At 43.6% G+C, this 25,185-nt stretch overlaps 12 protein-coding genes and 1 non-coding gene across 13 annotated transcripts; 10 read left to right on the forward strand and 3 right to left on the reverse strand.

The window, feature by feature from the left end:
* Positions 1-690: 690 nt before the first annotated feature.
* O0I10_007951 (uncharacterized protein) lies at positions 691-1,918 on the forward strand (the record flags this gene model as incomplete). Its single annotated transcript, XM_058487959.1, has 2 exons — positions 691-790; positions 846-1,918. 2 exons carry the CDS (start codon positions 691-693, stop codon positions 1,916-1,918), a joined length of 1,173 nt encoding a protein of 390 aa, XP_058341297.1.
* A 417-nt stretch (positions 1,919-2,335) lies between these two features.
* On the forward strand, positions 2,336-3,007 carry O0I10_007952 (uncharacterized protein; the record flags this gene model as incomplete). The annotated part of the gene is made up of 2 exons (XM_058487960.1): positions 2,336-2,580; positions 2,656-3,007. 2 exons carry the CDS (start codon positions 2,336-2,338, stop codon positions 3,005-3,007), a joined length of 597 nt encoding a protein of 198 aa, XP_058341298.1.
* Positions 3,008-4,324: 1,317 nt separating this feature from the next.
* On the forward strand, positions 4,325-6,675 carry O0I10_007953 (uncharacterized protein; the record flags this gene model as incomplete). Its single annotated transcript, XM_058487961.1, has 3 exons — positions 4,325-4,912; positions 5,169-5,297; positions 5,350-6,675. The coding sequence occupies 3 exons, from the start codon at positions 4,325-4,327 to the stop codon at positions 6,673-6,675; spliced, it is 2,043 nt and encodes a 680-aa protein (XP_058341299.1).
* A 122-nt stretch (positions 6,676-6,797) lies between these two features.
* O0I10_007954 (uncharacterized protein) lies at positions 6,798-7,539 on the forward strand (the record flags this gene model as incomplete). The annotated part of the gene is made up of 2 exons (XM_058487962.1): positions 6,798-6,885; positions 6,977-7,539. 2 exons carry the CDS (start codon positions 6,798-6,800, stop codon positions 7,537-7,539), a joined length of 651 nt encoding a protein of 216 aa, XP_058341300.1.
* Positions 7,540-8,193: 654 nt separating this feature from the next.
* On the forward strand, positions 8,194-8,268 carry O0I10_007955. The gene has a single exon. It is a non-coding gene; the product is annotated as a tRNA-Asp (tRNA).
* A 1,008-nt stretch (positions 8,269-9,276) lies between these two features.
* O0I10_007956 (uncharacterized protein) lies at positions 9,277-11,391 on the forward strand (the record flags this gene model as incomplete). The annotated part of the gene is made up of 10 exons (XM_058487963.1): positions 9,277-9,421; positions 9,481-9,662; positions 9,727-9,822; positions 9,892-9,971; positions 10,041-10,134; positions 10,201-10,478; positions 10,539-10,751; positions 10,802-10,909; positions 10,978-11,240; positions 11,318-11,391. 10 exons carry the CDS (start codon positions 9,277-9,279, stop codon positions 11,389-11,391), a joined length of 1,533 nt encoding a protein of 510 aa, XP_058341301.1.
* A 76-nt stretch (positions 11,392-11,467) lies between these two features.
* On the forward strand, positions 11,468-12,970 carry O0I10_007957 (uncharacterized protein; the record flags this gene model as incomplete). Its single annotated transcript, XM_058487964.1, has 7 exons — positions 11,468-11,601; positions 11,660-11,811; positions 11,876-12,113; positions 12,186-12,453; positions 12,516-12,677; positions 12,738-12,807; positions 12,885-12,970. 7 exons carry the CDS (start codon positions 11,468-11,470, stop codon positions 12,968-12,970), a joined length of 1,110 nt encoding a protein of 369 aa, XP_058341302.1.
* A 46-nt stretch (positions 12,971-13,016) lies between these two features.
* Positions 13,017-14,290, reverse strand: O0I10_007958 (uncharacterized protein; the record flags this gene model as incomplete). Its single annotated transcript, XM_058487965.1, has 4 exons — positions 13,017-13,027; positions 13,078-13,787; positions 13,873-13,999; positions 14,059-14,290. 4 exons carry the CDS (start codon positions 14,288-14,290, stop codon positions 13,017-13,019), a joined length of 1,080 nt encoding a protein of 359 aa, XP_058341303.1.
* Positions 14,291-14,628: 338 nt separating this feature from the next.
* Positions 14,629-16,921, reverse strand: O0I10_007959 (uncharacterized protein; the record flags this gene model as incomplete). The annotated part of the gene is made up of 10 exons (XM_058487966.1): positions 14,629-15,044; positions 15,102-15,159; positions 15,210-15,222; positions 15,378-15,534; positions 15,595-15,825; positions 15,877-16,029; positions 16,090-16,124; positions 16,186-16,430; positions 16,496-16,659; positions 16,810-16,921. The coding sequence occupies 10 exons, from the start codon at positions 16,919-16,921 to the stop codon at positions 14,629-14,631; spliced, it is 1,584 nt and encodes a 527-aa protein (XP_058341304.1).
* Positions 16,922-17,435: 514 nt separating this feature from the next.
* Positions 17,436-19,473, forward strand: O0I10_007960 (uncharacterized protein; the record flags this gene model as incomplete). Its single annotated transcript, XM_058487967.1, has 9 exons — positions 17,436-17,438; positions 17,497-17,536; positions 17,593-17,768; positions 17,850-18,077; positions 18,138-18,505; positions 18,580-18,745; positions 18,806-19,065; positions 19,116-19,320; positions 19,384-19,473. 9 exons carry the CDS (start codon positions 17,436-17,438, stop codon positions 19,471-19,473), a joined length of 1,536 nt encoding a protein of 511 aa, XP_058341305.1.
* A 185-nt stretch (positions 19,474-19,658) lies between these two features.
* Positions 19,659-21,685, reverse strand: O0I10_007961 (uncharacterized protein; the record flags this gene model as incomplete). The annotated part of the gene is made up of 5 exons (XM_058487968.1): positions 19,659-20,278; positions 20,337-21,275; positions 21,331-21,395; positions 21,455-21,516; positions 21,578-21,685. 5 exons carry the CDS (start codon positions 21,683-21,685, stop codon positions 19,659-19,661), a joined length of 1,794 nt encoding a protein of 597 aa, XP_058341306.1.
* A 1,370-nt stretch (positions 21,686-23,055) lies between these two features.
* O0I10_007962 (uncharacterized protein) lies at positions 23,056-23,967 on the forward strand (the record flags this gene model as incomplete). The annotated part of the gene is made up of 2 exons (XM_058487969.1): positions 23,056-23,295; positions 23,380-23,967. The coding sequence occupies 2 exons, from the start codon at positions 23,056-23,058 to the stop codon at positions 23,965-23,967; spliced, it is 828 nt and encodes a 275-aa protein (XP_058341307.1).
* A 730-nt stretch (positions 23,968-24,697) lies between these two features.
* Positions 24,698-25,044, forward strand: O0I10_007963 (uncharacterized protein; the record flags this gene model as incomplete). Its single annotated transcript, XM_058487970.1, has 2 exons — positions 24,698-24,892; positions 24,958-25,044. The coding sequence occupies 2 exons, from the start codon at positions 24,698-24,700 to the stop codon at positions 25,042-25,044; spliced, it is 282 nt and encodes a 93-aa protein (XP_058341308.1).
* Positions 25,045-25,185: the final 141 nt, after the last annotated feature.

The following is a 25,185-nucleotide window of genomic DNA, read 5'->3' on the forward strand; positions in this document are numbered from 1 at the left end:
TTGTATTGAATAAAGGGGTCGTGGTTGGGATGAGTCCCATGAATGCTTTGACGCCAAGATCATTCATGAACAACTATTTTGTTGGTAAGGTGGGTGGGCCATTTTACGGTGAGGACCTTTTTTGGGGCATGTTGCACATACACATCCTCACTTATCTTTGGATTGCTTTTCTGGGTCTGTGTGTGGCACACCAATTTGGCGGTTAAGCCAAGATTAACTTTTCGACTTTCATCTCTCTTTTCTTTTTTTACTGTACCACCGATTGTCAAATGTAAAATGTGTGTGAAGGAAAAGTAAGATGCGATCTCATCATCTCTCCAAATAGGACAGTGGCACAAGGACTATTATTATGGATAACATAGCAACAGCATGAGATGATGAATAAAAGTACTGGTGATGGTAGTTAGTCATTGGAAAACAAGTTGTGTTGGAGGCCAAGGCAGTTGCCGGGAGATCGCCAATGGAAGGATGGATATGATTGGATGAGGCTCCGTGAGCAGCCGATATTGGGGGTGAAGGAGCCGCCAAAACGATTAGAGGAAGGGGTTGAAAATAGTTGGGGGAAGGTCTCGGCTCATCCAGGCAAGTTATCTTACTTAAGGGTGCGGCATCCTTATCTGGACCCTACAATCATCCACTGCTCTTTTCTTCCTTGTTTTATCTTCCGTTTCTCATTCATTTACTTTTGCCATGATACAATCGCTCGACGTCCCTGTCGTGTCGCTTGCCGTCCCAAACATTCACAAATTGAACGACATTACTAGCGATGACTTGTCTTGCATGTGGACTGGTATGTTTGCATTTTATTGATATCATCCTCCTCCTAACTTTTTCCTTATCGCCAGTTTTTACGAAATGCAAAGACAATCTCGAGAACGGGAGACGCCTGGAGAACTTAAGCTGGCGATTGTGGTATCGCGAGTCTCTCATTGAGAAAGCCAAAGAGCAGCATGTGCGTACGCCCATTCCCATTCAGCACAGTAATGCAGCAGAGGAGGACTACTTTACCTACGCGTCGTCAACCTCAACATCGTCTACATGTTCCATACCACAAACACCACGGTCTTTGAAGCATGTTTCACCATCCTCTTTCAAGCGAATGATCTCGTCACTCAATACACCCATTGAGCCATATCCTCTGCCCACCGTTTCCCAATCGAACCATAAATCGAACACCATCACCGCTGCCCCAGCAACGACACTTGTGGAACGTGCATCTAAAAACGACGCCATCGTACCACCGCCATCTCCACCTCCAAGTGCAACATCTCAACATCAACATCATCAACTTTTACCCAACAACCACCACCACCATCAACAGCAACAACAACAAGCAAAACCCCCGCATACGCATACTAGCAAATTCTATCTTTCAGATGAAGAAGAAGATGAAGATGAAGAAGAGGATACTGTTCACGATGTCCATGATGGTGCAGACGATGATGGCTTTTGGAGTACAGTAAGATCGAATGATACCGATTTTATTTTAAACGACACTTGTAAGAAGCCCGCTGTCTCAACAATACCACCAGCCAAGGAGAATCCATCGACTGAAACCAACAAAACCAGTTCCTCCACATTACCTAAGAATCCTTTTCAAAAGCGAATTCCGCCAAAAATAGCCGATCATCCACCACAGCAATCCTTACTTACAACTATGCTCGTTTCCAAATCTACCACACCAATGGTGAGGCCCCGCCGTATTATTCATTCTTCTCGACGTGGCAACAAATATCAACCTTGTCCACCATTCACAAACGACATGGATCTCTCACAAAGCCTAAGGTATTGCGTGGATTGGGAACAGCGACAAAACAATACTTGTACTGCTGGTGGTAGTGGTCTGGATTCAAGAGTCGCCGATGATCATCCATCCATTTTAACTTCAAGCTATTGGGAAAGTTTCCAAGGATGGTAAACCCAAACACGCCGCACTATTCAATAACCCATCTTTTTGTATATTATCCTACCCATTTCCTTTTGTACATTAGTCGCTTGCCAAGCTCTCTCTCTCTCTCTCTCTCTCTCGCTCTCCCTACTCACTTTACATTTCATTTCATTCATCCCACATACGCTGCATTCCTTCTCCACCTATAGAAGATGATATACATAGTTAATTAAGCTTTAATGTAAAAAACAACTTTTCATTCTACGTTTAGTTTATGATGTGATCGAAACCATGATGGATTCTTGCATAGAGTCTCTCTTCTTCCCTCATCCACAATATGTGTGCGTGATAAATGTGTTCATTGCCCCTTGTTTTATCCGCCCGTCCTACTTCCTTTAAAGCTCTATTTCCCTTCCTTGACCAATGACAATCGGGACCGTGGTTCTTATGGCTGCTGCCCTGGCAGACACATGGGGAATTGGAAAGGATCAAGCACTACCATGGTCTATTCCTGGGGACACGCAGTACCTGATGGATGTGACGACCAAGGCTTATCATACCATGAGCAATGACAAACGCAAATGGCAGAACGTGGTGGTGATGGGTCGAATGTCATGGGAGGCTAGTCCTTTGTGTATGACACCGTTTCCAGCGTGCTACAATATCATCATATCACGTAACGCCAAGTACAAGTATGTGCAGTTTGTGTGCGTGTGTGCGTGCGTGCCACGACATGTCATCTGATTCCATATCCTTTTCTTTTGTAGTTGTCATCAAAAGGGACCTTTTCCACATGTCAGTTTGGCTACATCCATCCAGGAGGCTCTCGAACAAGCAGATACCCTAAAGAAGGAACATGATCAAGAAGCGAGGATCTTTGTATTGGGAGGAGGACAAATCTATGACCAATCGATGCCATTATGCACCCACATCCTCTTAACACGTGTCTATGCAAGCAAGTCGATCCAATGTGATGCATTCATGTCGCCTATTGATGAAAATCTATTTGAACGTGCACCGCATGAAGATCTCGAGGCATTTGTGCAACAACCAGTCCCAAGGGGTATCCAACACCATCATGATCTCAGTTACGAGTTTGTCCTCTACGTTAGGAAATAGCATCATCCTTCAACAATCATTCATTTGTATATCATTATTGTGAACAAAGTAAAACAAGGGAAACAATACCAAGGAGAAGGATAATACGTATGATGATGGAAATTACAAAACAGGACTAGAAACAGGTCCATAGCGTGGGGGGTGTATGGGAAGAAGAAGGAAGGATGGGGGAAGAATGATGGTGTGCGTGTGTGTGTGGAAATGTCTGTGTGCATTCTTTGTGATTACTAGCAGCAGTAGACAAATGATGTCGTAAGAGAAACAAGTCTTGAGCTCCTTTTGCCAATCCACCCTCGGGATGAAATGAACATGAGTTTATCCCTTTTTACTGCAAAGTTATATATATGCTCCTGAAGATTGGGAATGTATTACCACTCAATGTACGTGTGTATGATGATGTAGCCGTTTGAAGAATGAGATACCACGCCAAATGATCATCATCGGGTTGCGTTGTCAAGTAGGAAAACAAAAGAATGGTTCATTGGCCATATGAGAGCAAATGCATATCGTCCCCCTTTTCCTAATGTCTGATCCAATGATTTACTCCGCCTAATAAATATCGTCATGATACATGGCCTGCCCATTTCAATGGATGTGCCTTTCGCGGTCATTGAACTACGATGAAGGCCCTATTTTCAAGCTCCATCGTTATAGCATGATGAGGCATGATTGGAAGCAATGTAATCTTTTTTTTTTGTAATGCAAGGGTTGCCATGTCAGTGCTCGTGCATAAACGTGTGTATCTGCAGTTGCATCATGGATGAGCTTGTTGTCTTTGAGAGTGCCCACTTGGATGCAATTGATTTCATTTGGCATATTGAGTGGTTGACAAAAAGGCCAAAAAAGGATACCTGCATTACATTAGAGTGCTTGTGCGCTGGTAACACAACTTTACCAAGCTGTAAACTGCAATCCACCTCCTTTCCTTCGCTCGTTCCTTTCTTTTTTCCCTCCTTTTAGTTTCCTACTCGGTGTGAGTAGCGTCGCATCTTTTTCTTGTGCCTTGAGTATTTCGGCTCTTTGGTATTTACGTGAATGTCCCTTGCTTAGCTGGACATACCTCCTTGATCCGCGCTTTTTTTTTCTTCTCTTTTCCCGTCTTTTCAACATTGTCGCTCTCCTGTTCCTCACTATCATTTCAACAACGCCTCTCTCTCTCACTCTATTGTACCTTTCTCTCTTTCTCTTTCCCACTTTTTCCTTGTGTATAATATCTTTTTTCCTACCTGATCCCACTCTCACGCACTACTACTACTATTATAGCCTTAGTATTACTTTTTACATTCTCTCTTATCATCTACTTTATTATATATCGTTATGTCACGAGGTAATCAACAAGCAATAATATATAGCTGGTATCACGACGATCATGTCACTTATACATTTAATCTCCCCTCGCTCACAGTATTCGATACTTATGTCTGTCACCGCGCCGCCAACGCCATTGTCACCCAAGTCGATCCCCTACGCGTCTCTTCAGATGCCTTGCAGATCATTAACCAGTTCCTCGACGAGTTCATTACACTTCTTTTGACATCAGCCAAATCACTCGACCTATCACGCATCAAGACAGCTGTAGTCGCTTTACTTCCTTCGAGTCTTGGCAAAAATGCTATTGTTGAAGCCGAGCTGCAGGTTAAATCATACACCGAGACTGCCGATGATATCGATTACGAAGCATATGAACGCACACGACGATTGGATTCAATCCCACTTGACAGCATAGGTGCTCTTTTACGACAAGAATGTATCAATCATTGCACCCTTGCAGAAAACAATCACAATCGCCAAAACACTCGACGACCAAGTATTGGAGTCCCAAAAACACACAACTTTTCAATCTCGCCTATTGTCACTGTATATGTCACCAGCATCATTGAACATGTTGCAGAATACGTATTGATCGTAAGTATCGATAGTCATTGGTCTTTGGTTTTACCATACAACCCCCCCTTTTCCTCCACTATCACCACCAACATCCATCCATCATCGACACGAACACCATCACACACACACACATAATCCACCCTTTCACTGTCTTGCCCCCCTTTTATCCCCTTGTCCGATAACCCTCAGGAAAGAAGAACCTTAACTCCTACAAGCTTCCTCTCCTTGTCATGCTGAATGAATCATTTACTGATATTCTTGTTTCTTCTTTTAGGCTGCTGCAACCACTGCTGAAAGCCAAGATACTGAATACATTCGCATCAAGGAAGTATTTGCAGCCTTATCCGAAGATGCTCAAGTAACATCCATGTTTCGTCAAATGGAATTACGAGATCGATTAAAAGTATGTATCATACCATGTACCCTTGAATCCCTTCTCACAAGCTTGATGATAGAAACGAGCGTCATTTGTTATGGGATACCATCATAAAATGCGACAACAGCAACAATTGCAACAACAGCAAATGCCATGGAATGATATGACGAATACCAACAATAAGAAGCACCACCATAGTCGTGAATCATGTTCTTCCAATGGACGTCCTGTGGATCCATATGCCGATATACCGAATTTGGACAATGACAGCAGTAGCAGCAGCCACAACAATGATGCCGATCTACCCTGTAGCCCAACCACAACCACAAGTTCGGCAGGGCAAAGACAACATCAACGCCCAATGTCCATTATGAGCACGAGCACAAGCACCAATACAATCAGCTCAACCAATTCTTCTGGTAGCAATGGAACTAGCAACAAAAAAAGATTTCCTCGCCTCTTCAAACGACGTGAGTCGACACAGCTTCCACAATCACCACAACAAAGAACCAGCAGCAGTAGCAGCAATAACAACAAGGCAATAGCCATCTCTGTATATAATCCCGACTCTCCTACCATGGTTGATTTTGAAGATTTGATCAAGTCTGGTGACACTGTGCGCATGTCATTAACACCCAATCGATTGAAATCCATCGAGGTGAACAATATCATTGACAACAACAGCGACACAAAATCTATCAACAGCAGTAAACGATCCACTGTCCCATCTGCATCACCTTCCATCAATGCATTTGAAAATCCACGTGTTGCACCTAAACCCCCTCAACCACCGCCTCGAAGACGTAAGAGTTATGATCGCCCATTGATGACTCCACCTCCACCTGCACCTCCTCCATTGAATCCAGCAAGACGTAGTCGACCCCAAACCTCCCTTGAACGTCCTTCTAGTATGGTGGCTAAACGTCAAACAATGATTCTCAGTGATGGTGGTACACCTGCTCAAGATGGCTATTTTACTCTTGCAACGACAACAGGGACAGCTGCAGTTGCATCACCTACAGCTGCTGCTATTGCTGCTGCTAATGCAACAGCGTCTCCAGGGGCAACAATCACCATGGATACATCCAATAAGAACAATGTCAAGGAAAAGGTGCTCAAATTTGAAAGACATCAGCGTGTATCCAAGCGAGATGCATCCGTACAAACTGAAGTCATGGAATTACATCTACCACCACCTTCACGACAAAGCAAAAAGATGGATGGTGATGATCCTCCTCCTCCTGGTTCTGGTTCTGGTCCTATCAACACAACACAAGCCAAACCGCCTATGGATGATAGCACGAGCGAAAATGGCATTGTAGATGGTGATGAAGAATGGTTTGTCTCAGAAGACGAATTTGAAGATGAACAAACTGTAGTAGAATGGTTACTAGCAGCTGGATAATTTGGCTGGCTGATAATAATAAAATGGCTGCCCAATCAAATACATCCACCTTCACTCCCTCTCTTTCTCTTTTTCAATTCCTTTGACACGCGTTTATACACATTCATTGGTCCTTTGACACCATGAACTCTTTATTGCTACCGGCCCTTTATCTCGGTGGCTGCATTGCTGCCATGAGCATGTTCTCTTATATATACCGTCGACTCACAAGTAAGGTTTCCCCTTCCCAACCCCCTCTCTTTTACAACCTCCCAATCGGTCCTCTTTTGCTGATGCTAATGCTGGCAACCCCCATGAATAGGTGTCAAGCAAGTCGAATCTTGGTTCCCTGAAAACCATGACAAGGAACGATATATCGCTTTACTCAATTGCGACATACCAGTGCCCGAGTTTCATTTACGTGCGGCTTTATTGCGTCGTGCTATGCAAGCAGTGCATCGTCTCAAGGAAGTACAACAAGAGAAGCCAGCTCTGCAACAGTTAATGCGTATGGGAAGTATTGGCGACGATCTATGGCGTGATTTCTCTTTGGCCGAGCAAGAAGTGGTGATGGAGCTGCAGGATATTGCTCAAGAAGCCAACACGTACAAGCCCAACTGGAACCAAACCATCTTTTCCACAGCAGCTCAAATGCTCGAACATGAGAAGCAAAAAGTATTGTTGGATGAGATGAAAACGATGCGTGAGGATGAGCAGAAGCGACGAGAATTGCAATTGGAGCAAGAAGAAAAGGAAAACCAACTTGCTGGTGAAAGGAGGATGCGTGAAGCCAAAAAGGCCGAGGAAGAATTGTTGAGGATGGAAGAAGATGAACAACAAAAGAAGAACAAGGGCAAGAGCAACAAACCCAAGGCCAAAAAGTAGATCATTACACTCCTTCTTGATGATAAAACAGTAGTAGTAGCTATCAATCACAATTTCAATACTCATTCATATCTTGTCCTTTATCTCCCTTCCACTTCGCACAGCCCTTATCCATTCATATACATCTTGTATCTATCTTGCTAAAGACAAAACAAAGATTCTGTACCTACGCTACTTTTAGTATTATAATTACATTGCATGAAAAGCATATGCATGAATGTTTGATCAGGGATTGATACTTGCCATGTGCTTGTTTACTGTTGTCATGCTGAGGATAAACACTACCCATGAAATGAAGGTCATCTACTTGAAAAATCACTCGCTTGTACAGGATGAGCGTGAACATGGATAAAGAAAAGGATCCAATCCAGCATCTTTATCCACCCTCGGCCAAAAGAACAGCCGCTGTCGAGCCATTTTACTCCGACCAATAGATTAAAAGCTCATGTTGTAAACGAAATTGCTCCCTATTAACCTGCCATAAAACTACGAGGCATGTATCATGGAATTCCTTGAATGCTCCGCTACATGATGATATTAATTTCATTTGCATTCGATTACGTTTTTGACACATTTACACCTTCCTTATATGGAAATGTTGTGGTATATATATACACCCGCGAGTTAAAAAACAAGGAAGGAAGCAACAGTCCATCTCGGATAGTATAGTGGTCAGTATCCCCGCCTGTCACGCGGGAGACCCGGGTTCAATTCCCGGTCCGAGAGCAAAAATCCAAGCAATTCGCTTGGTTTCTTTTTGTTTTTTCGGATTTTCTTGGGTCACGTGATCTGATCATTTTGAGTGTGCCAACATTTTTTGTTCATGCATTAATGCGACGGCCGTACACTTGGCGGTAGGCATTGATGGGTTGATATCGTATCATTTATCAAATGACTAAACGTTATCCGCGATCCTAGTGCTATTGTTTCACGACAACGTGAATAAAGTTGACTATGCATACCGAAACATGATGCATGATTATCTACATCAACAATAAGCGTCATCCACTACAACACAATAGCAATATCAGCTGTCATAACAACTACTCATCCGTTGCTTGGTTAGGTGTGTGAGGTAATGGAACTCCTACAATAAATGGAGGTTTGATAAGGTTTCCTACACCAATCCATATCATAAAAGATCAAGGCATGCAATCACCTTTTAGATTGAACCATAGCAAGCTATTGTGATATACAAAATAAGTAATGCAAGTATACGCTTGATACAAGCCCAACACGACTTAGCATGTTATGGTAGAAAGAAGCATCATAAGTTAAGGTGTGCTGCTGTGATTCAACTACCGGTAGATAGCACAAGTGACTCTTATTGAGACGCATGGATCTTATACATGACATTGTAAGGGTTGCCTAGCAACTGTTATACAAGTAGCAACGTCATGGAATCCACCACGAGGCACTGCTCACGCATTTAATGTTAGAGTACAAAGTCATTGTTGTAGTCTTGTTCTTTTATTTCAAGAGGGCTGTAACATATACTGCGCATCAGAAGATGTATTATCATTTCAAGTATCACAGATCACAATAGCTATGATTTGCTTCCACGATATGGGTAAAGATCCTTTGAATCAAAATCATGCGTTGCAGAGGAAACCGAAGATCAGCTGACTTGCAAAGTGTATAAGCGAAAAGGCCAACTGAAGATGGTTGTGTAAAGCGGAGCAAACAGGCTACTTCTTTCTTCCACTTGGTCACTTTGTAACGACGACGACAGCACAAATGGATAACGATCTTTCCAAATTGAAGGCGAAACCAAGGGTTCACTTTGGGTCATTGGAAGAAACGGATGTTGTCAAACGCCCACGCATCGAAGAACCGACTAGTTCAACCCTGGCAGCAGGTGGCATCGATCTGGAAGCGTTGGGTAAAGCTGAAAGTGTCTTACAACCGATCGCGCAATGGTCTAATATGAAATCAATATAGCCGACTTGACCGATGCCGATCTTTCAGCGTCATCCCAAAGAGCACGACAAGCTGATCAAGAAGTTCTACAAGAATTCGAGCGAAGGAAGCGTGCACGAGAAATCGCTGTCCCCACAGACGACAAACGCGTTCGACAGCGACTACGAGAGCTTGGTGAACCACAATGTCTTTTCGGTGAAGGTGTAAGTTATCCATGGTGCGATGTGATCATGGTAGTTGCATATCTTCTCATGAATTATTGCATAGCCCGATGATCGTCGTACTCGTTTACGCTACCATTTATCGATCCTAGAAGGCAGAGAAATACCAGTCGAATCTGAATCAGAAAGCGAGGAGGAAGAAGTAAGAAGAGATCACCAAAGATGACCATTGTTATGCAGCCACTAATACGCATCAAACGACCCAACATAGAATGAGGAGGAATTCTTTACCCCAGGCACACAAGAGTTACTAGAAGCAAGAAAATGGATCACAACCTATTCATTGCCACGGTAACGTATTCATCATGAGGAAGGATGCAATGGAGCAGTAGATTAATCTACATTTGCGTATGGTTATAGAGCCAAGAAGAGGATAGAACGACAAAAGGCAGAGGTGGATGTTCCATTGGCACAGCTAAAGGCTGCACGTAAGGAGGTGCATACACGACTTAAGGTAATTTGAAAGGAAGGGGGACATGCAAATCAATGCAACATGTGAATGCGAATGCTTTTATAATAGGGATATACCAATTGGGCATCACAAATTGCGGACGAACGACCCGTGGCTCAAGTTGCTTTTACCCCAGACTCATCCATGTTGGTCACTGGTGCATGGTCGGGCGTATGTCGATTATGGTCGATCCCACAATGCGAGCCATTGATCACTTTCAAAGGACACACCGATCGTATTGGTGGTATTGCCTTCCATCCTGAAGCAACCATTAGCCTGGATAAGAGCGTGATGAACTTTGCTACTGGTAGTGCCGATTCAATGATCCATCTGTGGAACTTGGAAAAGTAAGTCTTGTGGGGATTTGGATACAGACGTAATCTTGAAGGCTGACAAGGTCATGTTAGGGATACACCATTAGCCACGCTTAAAGGACATGCTGGACGCGTATCTCGTATCGCTTTTCATCCTTCAGGAAGATACCTTGGCAGTGCTGGATTCGATGGCACATGGAGATTATGGGACGTGGAAACGACTACCGAGCTCTTGCTTCAAGAGGGTCATGCCAAGGAGGTCTATACTATCGCTTTTCAATGTGATGGAAGTCTTGCAGCAACAGGGTATGTGGGCACTATTAGGATGATGCATTGGTCATTAATAATGTGTGTAGTGGTCTTGATTGCGTTGGCCGAGTGTGGGATATGCGTACGGGTCGATCAGCCATGGCACTTGAAGGTCATGTCAAAGATGTGCTTGGCTTAGATTGGAATCCTAATGGGTAAGTTTGCGATAAGATTATGCGGGGATAAGGGCACAAAATGCTAAAATCATGTTTGTGTCACACAGCTATCATTTGGCTTCAGCAAGTGGCGATAACACAGTCAAGATTTGGGATATGCGGACATTGCGCAACATATACACGATTCCAGCACACAGATCTCTGGTTGCAGACGTGAAGTACAACAAAGGACCAGCCAATGAAGAAGGCTTTTATTTGACGACAGCTGGTTACGATGGCAGCGTCAAGATTTGGTCTGGTGATGATTATCGATTGATCAAGAGTTTGGAAGGTCACGAGAACAAAGTGATGGGCGTGGATACCTCAAACGGTAAGAGAATGGGACATTGGGGATTGTGGAGCTTTACATCGAAGATGTCAATGGTATTAACGGGTTTCATTTAATAGATGGTCGTTATGTTGCCTCTTGTGGATATGACCGTACATTCAAAATCTGGGCTGATGAGAACATGGTGCTGTAACTTTAATTTTTGGCAAATAAAGAAAAGCTTCAAGAGATTTCCCGCGCCCTGCATTTCTTTCCCCTAATATTTCCCGATGAGTAAACCAGTATGCCTCGATGACTATGAAGCCTATGCACGCCAAAAGATGGAAGCACCTCACTTTGGGTTCTTTTGCACTGGTGCCGAAGATGAAGTGACTCTTCGCCGCAACAAAGAGGCCTACAACGAGTATGTCGGATGGTTATTTTGTGCCTGAAAAGTAATGTTTGCTTATACGCATACGTAGATTGATCATCAGACCCCGTGTCATGGTGAATGTCAAGGACATTGATCTCTCAACCAGCATCCTCGGTCAGCCTATCAAGACCCCAATTTGCATTGCACCCACATCAAATCATCGTCTTGCACATCCAGAAGCCGAGAAGGCAACAGTAAGAGGTACGTGGAAGGTGCATCATTAAAATCCATATCTGATTTCGCCATACTCTTGTTTCCCCAATAGCAAGTGCAGCACACGGCACATGTTTTTGTTTGTCAAGCTATAGCAACTGTGGCATGGAAACAGTGATGAACGAAGCAACCAAAGTGGATCCAAATTCTTTGCAATGGTTTCAGCTTTATGTCGACCGGGACCGTAAAGTGACCGAACAAATGGTGCGACGTTGTGAAAAGGCGGGTTTTAAAGCAATCGTGTTAACGGTGGATCTTCCCACTTTGGGACGTCGTTTGACTGAAGAACGGTAAGTGAATCGAGGGGGGATATGCATGAGCATAAAAATGTTCAATGCTTACAATGATGATATGGTGGATAGCGCCGGCTTTAAGCTTCCCGACTTCATCCGATTTGGAAACTTTCAAGATGAGCATAGTGGTCGTGGTCCCAATCGTCATTTTGGATATGATGTGGATGCTTCTCTCAACTGGAAAGATGTTGCATGGCTCAAGAGCATTACCAAATTGCCAATTGTCGTCAAGGGCGTGTTGCGTGGTGACGATGCAGCACTCGCTGTAAAGCATGGTGCACAAGGTATTATCGTATCCAACCATGGTGGTCGTCAATTGGATCATAGCCCTGCCAGTGTAAGTTTGTTGCCATGGTAACACGGTTGTATGGGATTATTAAGCCGTATTTCTTCTCATAGATTGAAGCGTTGCCTGAAATTATCGAAGCTGTACGAGGCACATCCGTGGAGGTGTATGTAGACGGTGGTATTCGGCATGGCAGTGATGTGTTCAAGGCACTTGCTCTTGGTGCTCGTGCAGTGTTTCTTGGACGACCCATTATCTATGGCCTTGCCTACAATGTAAGTATCAAGTTATACAGACCCCATCCAAAGTCAATGCTGATACATTAGGTATGGTAGGGTGAGGATGGTGTCAAACAAGTGCTTTCACAGATCAACAAGGACCTTACGACAACAATGACATTGGCTGGTATGTATCTTTGTGTTCTTTATATATACAAGGTCTTTGTTTAACAAAGTTACTCATATACAAATTGGCTTTTGCAGGATGCACTTCCATTGACAAAATTACTCGTGACTATGTTGCTCCTCGTATTCCACTCTCTGTTCGTTTGTTGGCTGGAAAATTATAGATAGCGAATTACTAAAGTATTGGCAGCATCAAGATAATGTTGCGTGTCACCATATAACTTGGCTGCTTTGACAAGTGATTGGATGCTTAGGATGTGGATGGGATCACCAGCATTGAGGACTCGATCAATCAGCTTTTGCCAAAGGCAAAGGTCGTTGTTCTCATGGCTGGCTTTAGGTGTAATATCAATAGATGATGTATGGGCAGGAGGCATTGGTCGATTTTCAGCGATGTATGTGCAAAGAGTTGCCAACCATTGGATTCGAAGTAATTGGTCGACGTTTCTACCTGTGGATGCCCAAGCTTGAATAGCCAAAGCTGACGCAAGCAGACTTGCTCCACTGCGACAATGTTGCATAATCGGCAAAAGTTTTGCAGCAAGGTGTACGAGTTGTTCAGGAGAACGAAGAGATGCGGTGTTGACATAGGTGGCTAGTAGGCTTGCTTGACTCTTGAGTAGTATTTTAATGGCGGCAGGTACAGTGTCAGCAGTCTCCATACGTCCATCAAAGCGAGGATCGGCAGCCACCATGTCAAAGAGAATGTGTTCGGGTTCATGGGCACAATGACCATTATCGTATTCTTGAATAAGAAGTTGTATATCTGTGTGGCTGCTGGCAAGATAAGCAAGGCCTTGAGCTACAATGTCTTGCATTCCATATTCAAGTCCAAAGGTCATATGCACCAGCGGCTGCAATTGAGCACCAAAAGAAGTCGATAAAGGGCTGTCGATATCAAAAAGGAAGTTGTCGATTGTCGATTCTATTCCTAGATCTTGTATTTGATCGGTAAAAAAGGCCAAATACGCTCTATAGTACCTGTACGTGTTTCACGATTTGTTTGTTGTGTAAGCGAAACATGCTAGTAGTAAAGGGGGGAAGGGGGTAAAAGTGAATGCCTTACTGTGTGTCGCCAAGGTAATCCTTCCATGAATCTCGTGTAATGGTAAGCGCTTTTTGATTAGTGTGTAAAAGTGGAACAAGGGTAGGGATAACTTTGTAGTAACCCTGAACGATTTTTTCTCGTGTTGCTACGATCATGGCAACTGTAAGAATCACCAACAATCCCATTCTACAAAGCTTAGCTTACCTCCCAGATCATGTAGAGCTACAAGTACACGTGCCAATTCATTTGGTTTGTCACGATGCTCAATGTGAAATACATCATGGTGGTTTTTGATCAATGCCTTAAGCAAGGAACGCACCGGCTCTTCTTCACGTTTGCTGTATACAGGCGATAAGCTGCCTAGAGAAACAGCATCGGATGGCCAACCGTACGACGTGAATAATGTTGCTGTAGTGGTTGAAGCGTATCCTGACATGAATGTAAAAGCAAAGAAAAACACATAACCCTGAAGATGAAATGGTGTCTTTAAGACTGGTAAAGGAAGGGGATGGGTTGGGGGGTGGACATCACCCCTAAGCGTTGACCCTCGGCAAATTAAGCATCACCCATGTCAGACATGTGCAAATTGAATCTACATCCATTGGGCAATGAAGGATAAAGCGGGCTGTATCAAGTGCATTATCTCCCTCTGTGTATGTGGTACAGCATGGATCGGCATCATGCAATAAGCATGTTTGTATATTTATACTCCCGATTTAGCATTACTGATGTTACAACGAGTGATGGATTCAAATAAATTAAAATTATTCACTATTATGGACATGCTTTTTCCATGGACCAAACACCCGCTGCACCACCGGGTACATCGCCATACGTCCACCAAGCAGCAGACCACACCTTTTGCTGATACACAACTTTGGAGCCACCAGTGTAAGTTGAGCTTGGCGACCACAATGGGAGTGTATTACAAGGGTTGCCAGTAGGTTGTGTTTGTTGTGTCGTTTGTGGTGGCAATGGAGTGGGGGTAGCTGTTGTGGCGTTTGGTCTTCCCAAGGATGTTGGTTTTACCGAAGATGGTGGAGCATTGTTCATCGTGTTACTTGTATTAGCGTTGCTGCTTGTTGAAGGAAGCGGCTTTTGTGTGGGTACGGAAGCAGACGATGATGGGCTTTGATGTATGGGTATGCTGGGGATATTGGGTGGTGAGCCATTTGCTTGGCATGCTTTGACTAGATTCATTCTTAGATGAGCTCATGTCCTATAATTAGCAGCTAGCCATCGATTACCTGGTGCCCATTCACCCATGGGGTTTGCTTTGGGCTCTGCACTTGCGGACCATTTTGCCTACCGAATAACGTGTGAGATGCATCCCTGTATGATTTATTTACGCTTACCTCCCAGATGTATCTAAATGCCGAAAAAAACGCGTTATTCAATTCATGGAACTACTACAAGATATCTTGAAATCAATCACTTACCCACTACAAAGCAAAGAAAAGGGGGATGATGAGTATACAACATGCTTATTCATTATTACATAGCTGTAGGTGTTGACAACTTACTTGTGTGAAACACGATTTCCAGCGGTATACAATCTTCCAGAATGATCCCATGTTGGTGCATCGCATGGTGGGTATTCAAAACCGCCATTACAAGTATTACCCATTATTCCCTTGATCCCTGAATCCATTCGTCCATTGGCACGTGCTTGTGATGCATCTACGTATGGGAGCACAAATGAGTGGCATTTCATCATCATGATAATTTGGATAGCTGTACCCCAATACATGACACCACCGAAACTTGGGAATGAATGACGAGTGTCGTTAACAATCTTAGCAAGCGTGGCCAAAGGTACATAACCACCCCCAGCGGCACTGCTGCTGGCAGGAGCACCAATGTAAATCTTGACGTCCTTGTTTGGAGATACGTTGCGTGCCCAATGATCCCACATACCAAAGTTCCATTGGGATGCTTTGCCATATGTTTGTAACCCACAGGGGTTGTTGTCTATTATACCGAGCATTAGCTGTAGGAAATTGCCCGAGACATGTTACTTACAAAATTGGACATATACGGCATCCATCGGGAAATCATTCATAGTTTGCTGTAAGTTGGCATCTGGAAATACACATTGTGGTGCTGCTGTAATGTAGTATTTCTTATCGGCTCCATCAAAGTAGGTTTTCAATTTACGAAGGAAGACCGGATAGTCTACAGGGAATAGGGTCAGCTATGATAACTTTTCTATGTGCCTTTGGTATATCAACTTACGTGCTGCTCCACCGCCTTCGATATCCAAATCAATGCTACGTACATGATACATGCATGTGAGCTCATCACCAAAGTAAGATTGAATGATCACTTTACCCATCAAGAGATACATTGCCAAATGGACGTGTTGTTGATGTCCCACCCAAAAAGTCATTCCAAAGAGTATCTGCAAATGCATTTGCTTGATCATCCGAAGAAAAGCCTACACCACCTGTGGCTCCACCCAAAGACAATGTGATGGCTTTGCCTCTTTGCTGGCAATATCGAATATCATCTTCCATGCCTGAGCAATCTGCCAACTGGGTTCCTGGGAATGTAGAATTGTCCACGCTGTTACAATACTACGCATGTAAACTTTTGTAAGATACAATACAACCATAACAAAGAAGCACGTAGCAATGCTTACATTGGCAAGATTGATTGTAGGTTTGCCACCTGTGCTAAAGAACGTTGTCAAGAACGACACAGGGAGAACATCAATGGAATCATCCTCGCAATAATATCGAAGCGGTTGTTGCCAATTCTTTTTATCGGTAGGATTTGCTGCTCCATACGAATTTTGACCCCAATCTATAATGTTGTGTCAGCAGCTTTCTTATACTTGAGCTTGTTGCACTATGTCTCCTCCATACATGCCACAACGTTATTAGTGCAATTATTCTATATCGTGTATACGTAAGTATACAATGATGATCTGGAGGTAGAGGCGTTGTTAGGTACCTGAAAAGCGTATGCTGTGGTCAGCAGCAGCGATACTAGCAGCCAAGATGTGAGCATTATGAGCAATGGGAAGCGATAAATGTGAGCCGATGCTTACTAAATACATGCACATATATATAAAGACATCCTCATTTCAACCAGCATTCTAGCCGCTATCGGGTCGCTGGAGTCGTCAAAGCAAGCATCATATCCATAACACATTCCATGGTTGTTATTCTCCGAGCGATATGATAAACGTTCCTTGATTTGATGAAGCAATCTATTGCGACAGTAAACATTGATCTGCTCTAGGAGAAGGATGGTTTACTGCAATCATAGCGTGTTATTACAATGGATGTGTCGAACAACAATGGGTTGAGTACTGTTGCAGCAGGATAGCATGATTTAGATGAAGGGGGACTAATCAATTTACATATCGAGATAGCAAAGAACAAACTCTAATGAATGCTTAAATGCATCTTTTATTTCAAAGGTTGCCTAGGATACAGCTTTACGTGCTTCTTAGCAACTGGATGGCTTCATTCAAATTGGTTTTCAACTCCGGGATGTCTCAACTTTAGTTGAAGCGCCGTGCTGAATCTGTCGTGCCTTTCCTTCGTGTATCCAGCACTTTACAACATCGCGCCATGGTACTTGCCATTCCCAACCTTGCCACCTTGAAATTATGCTCATCCATTGCATTCACAGGTCGTCCTTGCAGCTGCCATTGTGACCAAGAGCGGCAAAGGTGAGCCACTGTCGCACTTACACGTCATCATGCGTTTACTGACACTGCCAACATAGCCGTCATCTCTCGCCAGTTTCGTGAAATGCAGCGTTCTCGCATCGAAGGTCTTCTTGCTTCATTCCCAAAATTGACCAGCACTGGACACCAACATACGACTGTTGAGACCGAGCATGTGCGTTATGTATATCAACCTCTAGAAGAGCTCTTTATGGTGCTTATTACCAACCGTCAAGTAAATATCGTATCCACCGCCAATCATGGACACTGGTTGCATTCACTACATTTGTTAATAACTCTTTTGTGTATATGCTAGTCCAACATCCTTCAAGATATCGAATCACTTCACCTTTTTGCCCGCGTGGTCACCGACATTTGTCGCTCGTGTGATGAGCAAGATATCCTTCGCAACGCCTTTGAATTGCTATGTGCTTTTGATGAAATCATCTCTGAAGGTTATCGGGAGAACGTGAATTTGGCACAGGTCAAGAGCATTATTGAAATGGAGAGTCATGAAGAAAGGATACAGGAGATCATTGCCAAGGTATGTATCATTGTGTGTGTGTGTGCGCGTCATTATGAATATTTCTAAGCATGTCTTTAGAACAAAGAACAAGAAGCAAAGGAGGAACTCAAGAGACGTGCCAAGCAATTTGAAATGCAAAAGAAGGAGGCTCAAAAGCGTGGCCAAGGTTTCATGCAGGGCAACTTTAGCTCACAAGGCAACTACATGGGTGGACGCTTCTCACCAGCATTGGAGCCAACTGTGCAAACTACCATCGACTCGCCCGCATTCAACAGCCGTTCATCTACGCCTCCTGCATCCTCTGGTACAAAGGCACGTGGTATGCAACTTGGCCGTAAGCCGAAGTCGACCGATTTGTTTGAAGCCATCAAAACCGAGGTTGAAGAACCATTGCTCAAATCCTCGCGATCAGCTGCATCAAGCACTATCACAAAGGAAGTCGAAGGGTGAGTAAATTGGATATTATGTGGATAATGGATCGTGCGTATTCATCTATTGTCAACCCCTTTTTTCTTTTCAGAGTGCATGTTTGGATTGAAGAGCGAGTATCGATGGCAGCTAACCGAGATGGTGGTTTGGAGCAAATGGAAGTTCGAGGTGTTCTCACATTACGTGTTGGCGATGCTGCTAACGCACGTGTCCGTTTGACACTGCAAGCTGCTGATGATCCAGCTATCAATTTCAAGGTATGGATGGGAATGATTGGATGTCAAATGGCCACGATAATTCACACCATGTATGATTAGACCCATCCAAATGTGGATAAGAATGCTTTCAAGAACGACAAGATGGTTCAAATGCGAGATGTATCACGTCCATTCCCTGTGCAGCAAAATCTTGAGGTTGTCAGATGGAAGTTTTCTACTCGAGATGAAACGGCGGTTCCTCTTTCCATCAATTGCTGGCCTTCCCCTGCTGGTGATGGTACATGTGATGTAAATATCGAATACGAATTAGAAGCAGATCACTTGGAGCTTCGTGACGTTGTTGTTTCTATTCCTCTACCGTAAGTCAGCTTTATCTTTTGCATTGGCTGTATCTAATTTCTTTTTTTAGTGCTGAACCTGCAGCAACTGTGCACAGTGCCGATGGCTCATACTTTGTGGATCGTCAACGTCGGGTACTTGATTGGCAATTGCCCGTGATTAACAGCTCCAACAAATCAGGCTCTCTCGAATGCAACGTACCAGGCGAGGATGCAAATGGTTTCTTCCCCGTGATGGTATCCTTTGTCAGTGAACGACTCATTTGTGATGTTGATGTAAGGATTTGGTTGATGGTTTATGTAATCCCTTTTTTTGCTAACATGCATCACACAATATAGGTAATTGAGGCGCATAATCTAGAGACTGATAGCCCGGCCCAGATCACAAAAGAAATCCTTCTTGCAGCTGATGATTACACTATTGGATAGACCATTTACCTTCTTCCCATCTTCAATTCTCCCGCACAAATCCCCCTGTTCCACTAGCATAAAGTAATAAGAAAACAAGCCATGTTGTATTGTGATATGAATGATGTTATTAGCAAATGGTTTTAAAGACTTCATTATCGCAAGTATTTCTATTTACAAGAAGCAAATGATAAAGTAGCAATAGTCTATGGATTATCCAAATCGTTTCCCAGCTTGGTCACTCGCCCTAGACATTTAGCTTTGCCATCCACGAAGAGTATTTGGGCATCGATACAGAGGTATTTGGGTTCGTTCATAAAGCGTAACACGCATCGACCTTCTTTTCCAGAACGAATCTTGCTTGAGGAAGAGCCATTTGATTCAATCCCATCGCTGCTGCTGCTGCTGCTGCTGCTGGTACCTCCATCCTCTGCTTTGGTTCCTTGAGGAGAAACAGCAATGACTCGTGCTTGTTGGCGGATGGATCCCGAATAGAGCATACCACATGTACCAGCAGCTACCCCTGTTGGATGATATAGCACCAAAAGTTCGACTTCAAACTCGTAATAGCTGGTAGGTGTATCTGTGCCTAGGAGCACCATTCCTCGCTGTATTCGCATTTGATCCAACTCTGGAGACGTGATAGCAAGCGTTGCGACTTGTCCACAATGCACGTAATGAGATGGCATCCGATGTCTATGAATTGAGCTGACTTGGACTTTGATGAAGTTTCCTTTGTTGTCAGGGCCGAGGTTGTAGGATTGCATCTTGTCGTGTATATTGATTCGGCCTTTTTGAAGCATACCACCCACTACCAATCCAACATCTTTTTGATCCAATGTTAGAGATGAATTTTTTAAATGTTGGCAATGTGTGAGACATACCTGGAATTGTGTAAACCTTTTCAATCTGAAATTCCACGGGTTCTTCCAAGAGCTTATGATACTGCTTAGTCGGTTTGGGAAGGGTGCTCAAAAATTGTTGGAGTAGATCAATGTTGGTGCCGGTGACATTGGAGACGAGAAAGATTGGTACTTCGGGTCCACGCCGTGTCCAAGTCGAAGTGCATGATCCAAAATCGTTTTCGCTGCGTACGATGAAGGGAAGTTTGTCGACCCCAGGAGAACGTAATAACTGTACAAGGGTGTTGAGAGTATTCTGTAATTGGGCACGAGTAGCGATGTCGACCTTGGTGACAATGACGAATACAGGAACCCGTAGCATGACTGCAATAGCTAAATGCTCATGTGTCATCTCCGAGATGTTACCCAGATTGCCTGATATGACGAGAGCTGCATAATCGGGACAATAACCAGACATGCCCGAAATGGTGGTGCGTAAATACTTTGCATGGCCACATAGGTCGAGGAATGTGATCACTTTGGTGCTCGCTTCACAAATTTGCTCCCAGGTATTGATATGTTCATTCGCATAGTTGATTAAACGTCCATCAGAATCATAACCAATAATCTCGTGTGATATTGAAGATGTTCGACCCGATTCGATTTCATGTCGATGGCGAGCACAGCTGAGTCGAGACCGACCACGACCATTGTCTTGGATGCCATGAGTGATATAGCCGAGTAATGTTGATTTCCCTTCTCCATGTCCACCCAATATTGCAATTCGCATATCCGTATAGCATTGTTGATGCTCTTTGAATCGATGTCGTATCACCGCTTCTAGTACTGTACGATCGTGTTCCTGCAAACGACCGAGCTTGTCCATTCCCACTTGTCGCACAATAAACACATCAGCATCCAATTCATCCGCCATGCGACGTAATGTGGTCATCGATGCTTCCATCTCCTTTGTCGTCAATCCTATTGATCGATTAGTCCACTATACGTTGTTCATACGCTGATATGAGTCACTTACCGACACAAGTGCCATCGTCATCCACCCCTATCTCATACATGGCTTCTCCATCCCCTTCAGCAAGTCTGTATACATCATGTTAGTTCGTTTGGAGTCATTGTTGTAATAGAATATCAATATTCACCTCCATTTGAGCTGTGTAATGAGGTGTTCTAGTCGTTCATCGGATGGATTCACGAGTTTGAGCTAGACGATTAGGCAATGAGAAATGGCTATGCATCTTTAATAAACGCACATTGGCACTTACTTTGTATTCAATGTTGCCTTCATTGTCCACTTCTGGTGGGAGGGCACCGAGTTTGTCTACCTGGGACCACGGTGAAACGATATTATGCTGCCTGTTGGTTGCTTGCATCGACCCATTTACTGTTCCGTCATGTAAAGAGAATGTAATGCTGCGCCTTAAATCTCGCCTAGGATATATTGCGTTGGGGGTGGGGATCCAATGTTGAGCAATATTGACTCACATACCAAATGGCTACATCACCCAACACCTATTCTTTTATAAGAGGACATGCAATAATAGCTACAATTGGATAGCCTATTATGATGCACATTCTATTACATCCTATATTTATGTGGACTCCGTAATAAAAGTATTCATTGTTCTCCTTCTACAAAGACAATCAATCAAACAACCCAAGTATAGCTCATGTCTACGAATGTGCACAATGCCTTACTGCAAGGATGGAACTCTACCGATAGCGTATGTCTACGTCAAGTCGAGTATTTGGTTATGGCCTAGCCAATGTAGGAAAAGCTATGTTGTTGGCAAGTAGTAGATTGAGAGCGATGCGTGTCTAATATCTAGTTGAAGTTTAGCGTGAACTTGAGATAGATTTTCCCTTGGGCTGCCGCTACAGCGATGATGACGAGAGATGCAATCGTCGATAATAGATAGCAAGCATCGCAAATCCTCCTCCCTCCCTAAGATTCTTCATATAACAACATGATGGTATCATTCCCTTAACGTCAACAAAGAAGCTATCATTGTTAATACAGATAAATCATGATACTTGAAATGGGGAATGTTTTCAATCTATCAATGTGGATAAATGGCTGTTGATGGTGTCATAGAGTGTAAATTGAGTGGGTGCAGGTGTATGCACTGGGGTGGTGGGTAATTAACAGGTCAAAGCCCGCTTTGTTTCCGCTTTAATGTGCGACATCGTAATGCGCATATGTCAGATCGGTAGCAACCGCGCCACACTATGGTGGTTGTAGTTGATTCTTGAGATCCTATTATGAAAAGAATGATATGTACTCCTTTGCAAAAGACAATGTATAAAGGATGCTTCTTGAAAGGCTGATAATCAAAATGAAAGAGGGGTTGCCAGGGGAACAGCACCAGCGGGCATTTTGCGTAGTACCCCACCAGGATCGCATATTGGTGGCGTAACGGAAGATGTCGATCAGGTGACACAAGTACCTACAAGCTATCATCATCATCGACAAGTAAAAAGGTCCTACATGGGTGGGCAGCTCATCAAGGACTCAAGTAATCAAAAAGTGGCATGCCGATCCTAGACTATGCTGAAATGATAAAGGGCATGAAATGCTGTGGCAAAAAGAGGTGTATTTCTGTTAGGTGTTGGGAGGATATGATTGGATGCCTTAATGCAGGATGGCTTGAAAACCCCCTTGCCCGGTATGAATACAATTCATTTACAGAGGTAGAACACGTCTTGTCTCTCTTTCCTCTTTTCATTCCTTTTAAAAGTCATCATGTCCGATCTCAAGCTGCAGGTGGAGTCATTCAGTTCAAAAGCAGAAGACGTCATCGACCGTGTTGGTCAACCACTCAAGCCCTACATTCCTGCAATCGGACGCTTCCTCATTGTTGTTACTTTCCTCGAAGATGCTCTACGGATTGCCACCCAGTGGTCTGACCAAAACACGTACATGCAAGATTATCGACACTTTCCACGAGGTATTAGTCAAATCTTCCTTGGTCTTAATGTGATCGTAAGTACTTTTTGATCGAAGGGGAATAAGGATACAACAACTATGGAGGTATACGCGTATTGTTACTAACATCTACTTGTATAGGTAATGTTGGCTGGTTCTGGATTGGTGATTGCAAGACGTTATCAAGAGTATGCAGTGTATGGTTTATTGGGCGTCGTGGTTGCTCAAGCATTGGGATATGGCTTGATCTTTGATCTCTCCTTTTTCTTGCGTAACCTATCGGTGATTGGAGGTCTTGTCATGGTTCTCTCGGATGCATTGGGTAAAAAGAAGCGTATGTTTGCAGCATTGCCACAGCTGTCAGAAAGCAATCGTCGCACCTATTTGCAATTGGCGGGTCGCATCTTGCTTATTTTCCTCTTTATCGGATCCGCATTCCATGGTGAATGGTCTCTCATTCGTATCATTGTATCTTTGCTTGGTCTCGCTGCTTGCGTTATGGTCGCTGTTGGTTTCAAGGCAAAATACTCAGCAATGTTCCTGGTTCTCTTCCTTTCAGTATTCAACATCCTCATCAACAACTTTTGGTCCGTTTCCCACAGCCATTTCAAGAGAGACTTCCTCAAGTACGACTTTTTCCAAACCCTTTCCATCGTTGGAGGATTTCTGCTACTCGTCACCATGGGTCCTGGAGGCTACTCTATCGATGAAAAGAAGAAGGAGTTTTAAGGATGGATTCTTTATCTTGTGCATATAATCACAATAAAACATGTTGTAGTAATTGCTTGCTTGGTTCATTGGGAATTGAATGGTTTGTCAAAATAGTGCTCATTGGTGCATGACACATGTGCAGGAGGATCCCACCCACTTTTGTCAATACTCCCCATTTGGGTCGTGTCATTAATGTGCTGTGCCATCTGGCACCCGCAGCAGTGCAAAATGCGTGTAACAACAGCAACAGGTATGTGACACACACGTTATGCCGTTGTCCCTTTGATTAGATAGGAGCTTCTAGGACATGGCATGTATGCTATATTTTCAAGTTGGGTGGGTTTTGGAGCTAAAGCTGTATAAGGCGTGTGGGAGAGTATGTGTGTCCAATCGCCGTTGCATTGCAAGTATGGGACAATGTCAGCAGACTTGGGGGCACAGATAAGGAAGTGGGGGTAGCATGGTTTCTAATTAGATATACACTAGGGCTGCTTCTTCTCCCACACCTATTGCACCTACTATCAACGCCCATCCCTTTCTTATATACAAATATGCCGCTTCAAGCGAGAAAGATACACTTGTAAACTAGTCGCATGACACCGACATTCAAGATATTCCCACCCATCAGAAATTCGCGTATATATAGGCCCATTCTTTTCTCTTTTTTCACAATCATATCCTCTCCATCCTCTTCAAGTTATTTCTTTTCTCTCTCTTTTATTTCTTCAAGCAATCAACTATCTTCATCATGCCTGCTGCTGGAACATTCTTTACTCTTGGTGCTGTTGGTGCTGCAGGTGCTGCACTCTACATGAACAAACGCCGGAATTCAGTGGAAGCTGGCAATCAACAAAGCAATTCAAATGATATGTCACCTCACGCCATGGCTCGTCGGCGGTCAAGCGGCCTTGTCCAAAATGATTTATACGAAGCCAGAAAACAAGTAAGAGGATTCATCATCCAATGAAATGAGTGCCACATTTTTGACATGCGTATTGTTAATGATAGGCCGAACATCACTGGCGACGCCAATACGGTGCTAACTTTAGCCATAACTCGCACCCAAGCTTTCCCATGATGCAAAACACCAAATAAATAACAACGTTGCTCTTTTCATTCGTGTGTAATACGTAATATTGTCAAAGATGAATACTATTGTAGCTGCGTTTGCGGTGACAGGTTTGCTGCTTCATGATGTCAATACACGAAAAGACTAAAATTTTAGTTGACATAGGG

This window comes from Lichtheimia ornata (assembly GCF_029851405.1).
Source record: "Lichtheimia ornata isolate CBS 291.66 chromosome Unknown scaffold00040, whole genome shotgun sequence".
NCBI classification, from domain to species: Eukaryota; Fungi; Mucoromycota; class Mucoromycetes; order Mucorales; family Lichtheimiaceae; genus Lichtheimia; species Lichtheimia ornata.